General features: G+C 40.2%; 1 protein-coding gene across 3 annotated transcripts in view; it reads right to left on the reverse strand.

Moving 5' to 3' along the window:
• The window catches only part of WASHC4 (WASH complex subunit 4), a 53,549-nt gene extending 43,233 nt beyond the window's left edge, over positions 1–10,316 (reverse strand). For all 3 annotated transcript variants that reach the window (XR_004981867.2, XM_036401479.2, XM_036401478.2), the window contains exons 1-7: positions 10,216–10,316; positions 6,200–6,339; positions 5,077–5,130; positions 4,898–4,963; positions 4,684–4,729; positions 2,380–2,447; positions 247–329 (exon numbers count right to left, since the gene is read on the reverse strand). Coding sequence is in view for 2 of the 3 variants with exons in the window: in XM_036401479.2 (XP_036257372.1) it covers positions 247–329; positions 2,380–2,447; positions 4,684–4,729; positions 4,898–4,963; positions 5,077–5,130; positions 6,200–6,339; positions 10,216–10,276 (518 nt within the window). In the remaining variant the exon portion in view is untranslated. The remainder of the gene's footprint in view (positions 1–246; positions 330–2,379; positions 2,448–4,683; positions 4,730–4,897; positions 4,964–5,076; positions 5,131–6,199; positions 6,340–10,215) is intronic.
• Between the last annotated feature and the right edge of the window lie 400 nt (positions 10,317–10,716).

The raw sequence follows: 10,716 nt of genomic DNA on the forward strand, positions 1-10,716 counted from the left end.
ATATTTCTCAAACATAAAGACTAAAAATGACAAACACTAACATCCTTGCATCTCACTATATACAAGCACTATCTTTTCTGAAAACAAAACAAAACCATTTCCATAACTGTTTATGAAACTTACACAGCAAAGCACTCTATCTCTAGACAACAATATTCCAAAAATGACTATGCCTTAAATAGAACATTCATGTTTTATACATTTAACTCTACATAGTAACAATACAGCATTTTAGGCAATAATTACTTGTTGCTGGTATACAGAACAGCCAGCTGATGCACTACATTCACCACCACTTCATAACATCGGGTAACAAAGCAGGACAGCTCCTGAAATACAAGAAAACAAAATGCATATAAATGTATAGATCCTCCTCATAGACAAGTTGTCATTACACAAAAAAATACCCTGAACATAAACTACAGAATATGCAGCTGAAGCTCCAACTACATCCCTAACCCAAGTCAATGGACAGATTTACAGCAGGATGGAAAATATCCTACTAACAGCTCTGAAAAAGGATCTGGGACTAAGCTAAGAAACTACCAAACACAAGCTTCCAGTACAACTCTGACCATTTATAGTATTGTTTCAATTTAGCAAAGACAGCAAGAAGTGACTTGACAACAGATCCCAAGTACTTTCAGGGACAAAATTGTGCTTTTTCCCCACTAGATTCAAGAGTCACACTCTGGATGCTGGTAATAGCCAAATTCAAATTAGAAATTACCACAGGAGCTCTAACTGTAAGAGTGATAAGCCACAGAATACTGCTTTAAAACAAAGAAAGTCAATGTCTTTGAAAGGTTTGCCTGACGAAGGCAGAACTTAGGCTTGGTTATGTAACACAAAATGAGTAAGAACATGTCAACTCTGACTGTAAAGAAGTATCTCTGAATGTAAAGAAGTATCTTAATTTCTATAATGGATTTTAACATGGCATTCCTTGAACAACAGGATAAATTAATATAAGTTTCCCTTAACTGCAGTAATATCTGCTCATTAATTTACCTTACAAATCCCATCAGGGAAATGTCAGTGTGTGATGAGCCTAGCCAGTCTGCACGCAGATGGCTTTATAGCAGACAGCCCACACTGGATGAACAGTCAGCCAGCCAGGAGACTGGGCAGCAGCTGAATTCTGTCTTCCTCTCCATCAAAAATAGATCCTATTTGGGCTTCTGCCTTCCATTAGTCACCAGTTTTCACAAAACATTACTTTTTACTAATGCAGCTGAAATAAGCCAACAGATTCCAGAAGAATGGATTAATAGACAGATGAGATCATGCTTCCTGGGAAGGCAGCACCAGCTGCCATTTTAAAATTTCTGGAAAGAAGTCCAATTCAACAGCACACACATATTAGCAGCTACATAATACAGACAAGACTGTAATAAACTAATATTTCAGAGCATTATTTGGATAACGCTTTAAAAAAACTTTCTGACCTAGCAAATTTGAGGCTTCTGCATCTAGCTAATCCAGAAAGCCCAGAAGAGCCAAGAAACCAATACATGGTGATTAGCTCTACAAAAACCTACAAAGCTGGTAAGACAAAGAGGTTGGAAAATGAGAAAGAAAACACGAGTGATCCTAACAATTCACTGCACTTCAGCATGGTAAAGGAAGTTGAGAAATTACTTCCTACAAAGCATTTATCTTGTCACGACAATGATTAGTGTCACGCTGCAGAATCAGAACATAAATTTTAACCCCTGTTCAACCAGAATTTATTTAAATATTCTGGAAGCTTCCTCTATATTCTCTACTTCACCACAGCTACTCCTTACAAGCAATATTGCATAAAAATAGAAACATTTTTGGGAATGAGACAGTTGCTTAAGCTATACTAAGGACAAAAAACTCCACAATAGACTGAATCCCAAGAGCACAGGAAATCCTCAGAATAAAAACAGATCCTGTTTTCATTGAAAGGAGTGTTCTTCCAAAAATGTTTGAAGGAAACATAAGCAATTTTTTTAGGTACATACTTTGATTTTGTTTTCTTCAACCAGCTAAAAAAACCCAAACATATAAAACAATTAATCCATTTCCAATGTTCAATAAATACCAGAACTTGCTAACTAAACTCAGCTATCTTTAACTACGGATGAAAGCAACCTCAATTTATATTCTCCAACTGAAATATTTTAAAGTAATTTCTAATTCCTTCTCTCATTAGACTTCCAGAGAGAAGTATAAAAAAATCCCCAAACAATGTGTGATGTATCAGCTGGTCTGCAGGCAAAACATAGTAACATATCAGATGACAGCTATGCCTTTCAGCAAAATGCAAACGGGATATGGCAGACTGTTAAATCCATTTTGCAAGTAAAATTAAGATTATAATTGCTGTCAAACAATCAAAACATACTCTACCTGCAAGAAAGAAACAAATCTTCCCATCTGTATTTGGCAATCTCCCTCCACCATGCTGGAATCTGTGGCTTAAAAGAGAAACATTTGTCAACAGTTTCTAAAGCCTGCGTTGTACCTGTTAAACTGACACTGAATCTTACCCTCCAAGCCATTTATTTGTCATACTAGTAGAGTGCACTATTATAAGTGTATTGATGGAGCCTCAAAACCTTGTAATTTTGCTTTCCTAAGGTGGACTTATTTTTGGAGTTTCTTTTTCATTAAAAACTACATGGTTTATAAATTAGATACAAAGCTGGGAAAAGTCTTCTTCATCTGAAAGAAAAAAAAATAAACCCCGTAATTCTTGAGGGGAAATGTATTATGTAACTTCATATAAATGTTTCTATTTTTAAGAAATTTGCATGAAAATACTAGGTATTTATCTTGCAAGAAACATCCAGATGTTTTTTATGGAGAGAATATACTACACGATTAACTAGAAAGAATTAATTTTTTTTCCCCTATATATCCTTCTGCACAAAAGAACAGGCTTACCACCATAGCTTCACAACATTATCTGTATGACACAGAACACAGAAATACAATAATTACATCAGCCATGCCGAAGTGTTTCAGTCATCTGGAGCAGTTTGAACCTCACCTGACAAAATACTGTCTGTTTAATGCGACAACAGGTAGATGCTCTAGACTTGAGATTTTTCTTCTGGGTCACTCTGAGCAAGAAGAGCTCACTTAAAATTACAAGTTTACCTGCCTAAGAAATGCAGGTCTTCTTGCTACATAAAATATATTCTTTTACAGCTGTCAGAGATTAAAGGAGTCTCCATTTTTCTCTAACATGGAGCTCTGGGACAGGATACTAAACATTGCTTTGCTTCCCATTTCCACATTTTATGCAACTTTTAATCTCTTCAGTGTACGTTCCAAAAAACTCTACCCCACTACCTGAAGTTCCTAGACTAGTCCTAGCCACTGCAAAGACAAGATGGGGAAAAAAGTTCTCTTTACATAGATGGAAAAAGCCAGCATAGTATTGGCTTAAATTTCTACCATCCTTGAGCAAGTAACTTTGCCAGTTGTTTAAAGTAAGCAAGCTTGCTGTTATCAAAGAAAGTGCTACAAGTAGGGATATAGAAATAAAGAACATAATTATTGCATTCCTACCTAACCCTCAGAAGGCTGACCTCTCAGTTCCTGACATTTCCAAGCATTCTCTGCACAACACCCATCAGGAACAAATTGCTGCTGTAATATAATAATCTGCTATACTCTGGCTTTTTCACACTAGAGACATGGAAAATTCTGAAGGATCTCCCAGTACCATTTTGGAAGCATATGACTTTAAAATATTTTAAACCACATCTGACAAGACACGTAAGTCTACTAAGAAAAAAGGGAAAAAAAAACAGACCTGCACACCCCCCAAAAAACCTCCCACATAACAAGCTAACAAATCCCCCACTTTTCCATGTTCCTTAAGTACAACAGTTATCTTACCTAGCACTTAAAAGAATTATAAACAGCCCCGAGCTCAAAGATTTCACATTACCTGATATTTCTGATGTGTCTTATGACAAAGATCTGTGCTTATTCCCACACTAGTATCCCTAGTCATTCAGGAGTTACCAGTTTAACTCCAAGGCAAAAAGCTGTCACCTACAGCAGCGTCTCACCATTTGTGAACTGACTTACGATGACTTGGGCCCCTCTTATGCCATGGTCTGAACATGTACTGTGAGTTACCTACACTGAAAGGGGAGGTGATATCAACACACTCTAACTTGTCTTGGAATACCAATTGCATAAGTGAAGAGGCCAGGACTTGGGCCAAGTTATTTATTAATGGTTTCATTGTTTTACTTCAGTTAAATCACAGATTTACTGTTTAACTACAACCGATGTGAAATGTAGCTCCAAAAGGAAGTAAGTTGGTTTAGGATGTGTTTACATGTGAAAAACATGTTTTCAGTGCCATACCTTGCAAAATAGCTGCTACAGTAGACAAGCTGTATGTAGGGAGCTCACACTCCCTACTTCCCATGTAAACAAGGCTACAACAAAATTTCCTGTTCGTGTAACAACACATAGTGCAGGGCTTTACAGATAAACCTTATCTTAAGCTAACTCAGGATAGCTATAAGACACTAACATATATCCCTATAGGCTCAAAGTTCTCTATTTGGTGTGCATCACAGAGAAAGCATATATCCATATAATAAAATTACAGTAATTGTAGCATTTAGTATAACCTGAAGCAATAATATAAAACTACATATGTTTACAGTAAAAGAAGCTACTTACCTCCTTCTCCATAAAACAGGAGGCCATTATAAAATTTAGTTTCTGCCTAACAACAAAAGCAGAAATTTGGTTTTTAATAAATAGGATATATGTAATCAAGCTACAAAATTATTTAGCCATGTCTTGTTTCTTTATTGATAAAAATAAATGTATATATCAGCATGCCAAACAGCAAAACTTTTCATATACAATAATAAAAGTCAGCTGAATTTACCTCATATTTTAACTTCTTGATTTCACAGCAAAGAGCAGCATACACTGTTATAACTTTGTTTAGAACCTAGACTCAAAGTGAGGAAAAAAAATCACACAGATTACAAACAAGTTCACATTTAGAGGGCTTGGATTGAAGTTGAATAACTTTTTTTTTCCCTTAAAGCATAAAGCGCTTACCTTGTTTTCTGTCTTTATGAGCTCCAGTAGGGAGGACTGTTCATATGGCAAAAGCTAAAATTAAAATAAAAAGCAAACAAAAAACCACAAAACAACCAAACAGAAACAACAAATCAGCAACTTTAAATAAACGTTAGTCAAAAATACATTCATCCAACTAAGCAAGTATTCCCTCCAGTTTAATCTCAAATAGGGTCAGTAATAAGAGAGCGACAAGTGCACATTACTGGCAGCTTGCACTGGAGGAGCCCTTCACTCTTCACGTTCATAAGGAAATACTTTCACTTTAGGCAGACAGACAAATAACCAGGTATATTATATAGCATTTTCAACAATTTACTTACAAAACTTGTAAAGCAAAAGCACGACCATTATGGCATATGTAGGAGAAAAACAGCTCAGGAAAACCAAAACATTATTTAATAATTCCAAATGCTGGAAACAGGAAGCAGAAAGTACACCTGTATGCAGGCACTGGCAATTTGTACTTAAGTCAGCCTGATTTTGACTAGTCCATAAACATGCAGTACTGTGGTGGCCCTACACATAATTTATTCAAATTATTCAGACAGACGACTGCTTGAGAGTGCATCTTCACCACAGACAAGTTTCATATGGCAACAAAAGTGCTTTTAAATTATGTCTGCAAATTCAGTGAAGAGGAAAAGCTAATGCTCCACAGAGGATAGAGAATTTGTGACCAAGAAAAGAGCCAATACTGTACCAAGGCCATTAGGTCAAAATACAACCTATAAATACACACACAGTTCACTGTGCAGTTTTACAACTATTAGTGAGCTCTCCTGGAACACCAGCCCCCAGATAAAAACACAGGGAAGACGTCTGCTGAAACCAGCCTTCCCAACACATGAAGAATTAGAAATTCATTCAACTTCAGCTAGTAACCATAAGACTAGAAACTAATAATGTGAAAGCTTCTTCTCATATGATATGCACCAATTTATTAATTATTTGATAATTAAAATAGTATTAGATAGTTTTCTCAAAGACACAAGTCAAAATTTTAAGAGCACAAATGCATCAAGCTTTTACTTAGGAGGTTTTGAAGGAAAGGACAAACTAGGAAAGTAACAGATGCAATGTATATTAAATATATGAAGACCTTTAAAGCAATGGGATCAAGACTGAAGTCCCAAACATCTCCAACAGAGTCATCCAAAGCATCTTCAATTCTTTTCAGCTGAGATGTATATTCCTCAAGGAATTTTCCATAGCTCTTCAACTGCACTTCAGCATGAATTTCTGAGAATTGATAACATCGTACTGTTTTACAGACAATTCAATAAACTGCAATATCAAAAAATGTTACTAAAAACATTCAGTATCTTGCTATTTAACTTTAGTCCTGTATTCCTCTTTTTGCTGTGGCATTTTTCTTTAATAAAATGCAGATTTAATACAAAGTTCTTATTTGTTTAAAAACAATCCTATAACTTAGTGTTGGTTTAAAAGAAATTCAAATACTACTTGAAGAGTATCGAACATCTAAGCAGTATGCAGAATTTTTTTTTTTAAAGGTACGTGTATTGTTAAACTAAGACCTTAATAATCACACAAGGTGCTGAGCAAAGAAATTACTGTGGAAATTGCAGCACAGCAGGTGACCCTACCCATCAGCTGAACCAGTACAAATGCATTTATATAAGAACTTTGAGGCAATGGGTCTAATCATTTCAGCCTGAGTAGCAGTTGAATTTCCAGCAATCCACTTTCCACTTCTCCCTGGTATCTCTTAGTGAGTTATTTGAGCATTACATGGAAGCTTACGGCTTTTAGTCATTTCCTCCTACTTTCAAATTCACTCTTCTCAGGCAGAATTTTTCTTCTGCTGGGCATTGAAATGCACAGCTATCCTGTTAGTGTCAGGGCAAGTAGGTTCAAAGGGACAAACAGGTTCAAAGGCTAACATTCAGCTGGTCAAACAAAAACAACAGTGGTCTTAAGTAGCAAAGTAAATCTAAAGGCAATTGGTGCAGAACAGTTTCATGCTCTCTATCCTGATCTTTTTTATTTCCCATATGAAGATGCTCCCCACTCCTCCCCAAATAATACACAATTGCTGACTTAGCTGCACAATCTGAATGACAGAGTAAATGTTCAAGGCTCCTACACTCAGGAAGTACAATTCTTTTTCATGTGAAAACTAAAGCGTCTTTCCCATAATTAGATAACAAATCTAACAGCTTGTGATCATCTGCTATTTGTTGAAAATAGGATTATTTTTAAAAAGTTAGAGAATGTAGGTCAACTGGACAACTGAATTTTCTTACACAAGAATTCAGCTGTCACATAGCTTTATATGTGCCCTTTTTGCATTTCAGCAAGTAGACTTGCCTAGAAAGTTAAAAATAATATATTCTTTTATTCTGCATGTTCAACCTCTTAGTCATTGTCTTTGCAAACAACTGAGCCAAATGGTAGCTGATGCCTACTTCAGTGGGAGAGCACTGCTGAATCAATCATCATTGAAACATTTTTTGCAGAAAGAAAATATCTGACTGAGAAACTGCAGCAGCCAGAAAAGGAAGAATGAATAAAGACAAATTGATAAGGAAAAGATGAAAAGGACTATGCGCAGGGAAGTTCAGACTGAGAAGGAGAAACGACTGCAGTGAAGACTGAATTAATTTTAAGATAGTACTTTGAAAGTAGCAGCAATGCCAGCCATAAAGGCATGCAGACTGCAAAGCCTACCGAAGGAGCACAGCACACTCTCCCACAATAATGGCATTAGTGCCATTGAGTTCTAGCAGTACCTGCAGCCTAGACAGAGCACAGGCATTGTCAAGATCAGGAGACTGAATTTCAGGTAGGAGAAGTGAGTAAAACACTCTCCATCAGCAGCACTCCAAACACTGATGTGTAGCCCTTAAGCTGTATCATTGTACTACTCTATTCCATCAAGTTCATCTCATCCTTCAGGTTCTTTCCAGTGCATCGTCTGCAAGCTCTTCTGCAGCAAACCAGTAAAACACTGATAGATCCACAGCCCTGTTGAATGGATTTTAACCAGCCATCATGTCAGCTTCAGTGCTTTACTGCTACAAAATCCAGAGTAGGGGAGACATTAAAGAGGTGTGCTCTGGTACTTCCCCCATCACATCTCCTCCCTTCACACAAAAGACAAACTGAGAACAGAAAAACAGACATGCACTGAGGCTTTAAAGGAAGAACAGAAAAAAATTCAAAGTCATACAAGAGTAGGAAATTGGCATTGCTGTTCAAATCAGTTTCTATGAAACAAAAACATTGAGCATTTCTCAAACAAAATCTCACAACAGCACTCTGCTGGAAATTCACTGTCTCCTTTCCAGCAGACAAATGATGGATTTGAGCAACAGTACAGCTCATTAAATACTTTCAAATACTTAATTATTGACAGCCATCAATTTGCTACCTATAAAACAAGAGACAGGAATAATTTCTCACTTTCTTAGTGAGACAAGAGAGTTGAAGCTCTTAGCTAGGCAGAGATAGACAGAGTTCCACAGGTAAAAAATTACTTGGGAGATGAGAGAAGCTTTCTAAGATGCAGAACATTTTTCCTAAATAAACTGACTCACACGAGGAAGACAATGAAATCATAGAAAGCAAATATCTTTTTCTTCAGAGCAGTATACATGCTTGATAAGGTCTAATGTGTTTACAAGAAAGTTTGATTTAGTTTCCCCTCAGGTGATAAAACTAAAGCATTATAGTTGGAACAGTGCAAGAGATCAACTCAGCAGCAGATGCCTCAATCTTAACTTCTTCCATAAAATCAGCAATATCAATATTCAATGAAGTCATTGGCAGTAAGATTTGCTAGTGCCATAGCCATACATATCTAGGACAGAGATCCTACAAACTAGACTTATGTCCTCAGTTGAGAAAGTTGTAATTGCTAAATGTTAGCGATGCAAAGCAAAAGTAGACAACAAGAACAAAAAATGCCTTTCAAGTCACACGATTATTCTTTGGCTTTTCTCTAGAACACTGTGTGCTGTGTTGGATGGAAGATCAGTTTCTTCACCCTTGAGATGGTGATAACAGGGCATATTAAGTAACATAAATTTTTTGGAGTTTCATTTCGTGTCCTAGTCAAACTAACGGAGAGCTGGCATTTTGAGTAAAAGCTACATTTTCCTTTCCACAGCTAGAGAATTGATAAAAAGCTCTGCTCAGGACAGCCTCAGTTTCCACTGAAACCAGACTATCCGAACATGGCATAAACAGTATCATCCCCTGGGATAACATTATATGTGAAACAGTTGGTCCATGAGTGACATATTTACACAGCAACACCTGGTATAATTAACTTGGCACAGTTCAATTTACAGCGTGTATTACAGTGTGACAACGATATAAGTTCCCTGTTTAGAAACTAGGTCACCTCCACAGGCTGAGCAAAACGTGTATTTTGACGGGCACACGAATCCACCGTGAAAGATTTCAGCATCACTGAAGATCTTATTCAATTCTATTTTAAAGGTGAAACTGCAAATGACCGCCCACCTCCCGTGACAGAGAGCCTTTTCCAATGAAAGCTGAGTACAACTAACTGCTCACAACATATCTTGATGTGACTTCTTTGGATAACCAAGGAAGCCACTGCAAAAATTTGTGAGCGACGAGAAAAGACCGGGAAGAAGAGAAACACCGTTCCCACGACAAGCCCCGTCAGTGCGAGAAAAGACAGGGCGGCACAAGCAGCCTAACCCTCCCCGCCGCACGGGGGGCACCGCAAACGACGCCCCCGAGGGAGCAAAGGATGAAGTGCTGTAAAAGCTACTCCCCGCCACCCTAAAACAACCCCGACAGCTACGGAGAAGGTGGTGGGAGCAAAGAAGGTCACGGCGGCCGCCCACTACTGCGGGCCGGGCCGCAAGGGGACCAGCGCTGGGCTGGCGGCCGGGGTGCGGGGCAGAGTCCGCGGGGCGGGGAGAGCGACCCCGCTCAGCCCCCGCGACTGCTTCCTCCTCCCTCCCTTCCGTTCCCGGCGGAGATGCAGCGGGGCGGTTCAGGGGGAGCAGGGTCTGCTCAGCCCGCGCCTCCCCCGGCTCCGAGGTGGCTCCGAGGCGGCTCCCGCCGCACCCCACCGGCCCGGCCCCGCCCGGCCCGCCCTCCACGGGTGCTCACTCTGCGAGCCGTCGTCGAGGCGGTCGAACTCCCAGTCCGGGGACAGAGTCTCCAGCGCCATCGCCGCCGATCCGGGCAGCGGCCGCCCGGCCGCCCCTGACTCAGGCGCACGGGACTTCCTGCCCCGCACCCGCGCCGCACGCCGGGAAATGGAGGCGGAGGGGAGCCTGGGCTCCGCGGGAGGAGGCGGGACAGCGCTGGCGCCGCTCCGCCGCCCCTCCCTGCTTCCATCCGTCCGCCTGCAGCGCCCTGGGGTCGGGCGCTGGGGTCGGCGCCGGGCAGCGCTGCTGCGGCTGAGAGAGAGCGCAGGGGGGGCCCCGCGGGGCGGGGCGCGATGCCCCGATGCCCGCGGTGGGACAGGGAGTTCGCTCCCCCCTTTCCTCCGACCCCCGGCAGCTTGAGCCGGTCGTGCTGGGTGAGGCAGGGCTGGCCTCAGAGTCACCGGGGCTTTGGGAGCTTTCCTGATTTTCGGCTGGGGCTCGGCACCCCAGCCCAGTCCCT

Source organism: Molothrus ater, chromosome 5 (assembly GCF_012460135.2).
Source record: "Molothrus ater isolate BHLD 08-10-18 breed brown headed cowbird chromosome 5, BPBGC_Mater_1.1, whole genome shotgun sequence".
Classification (NCBI taxonomy): domain Eukaryota; kingdom Metazoa; phylum Chordata; class Aves; order Passeriformes; family Icteridae; genus Molothrus; species Molothrus ater.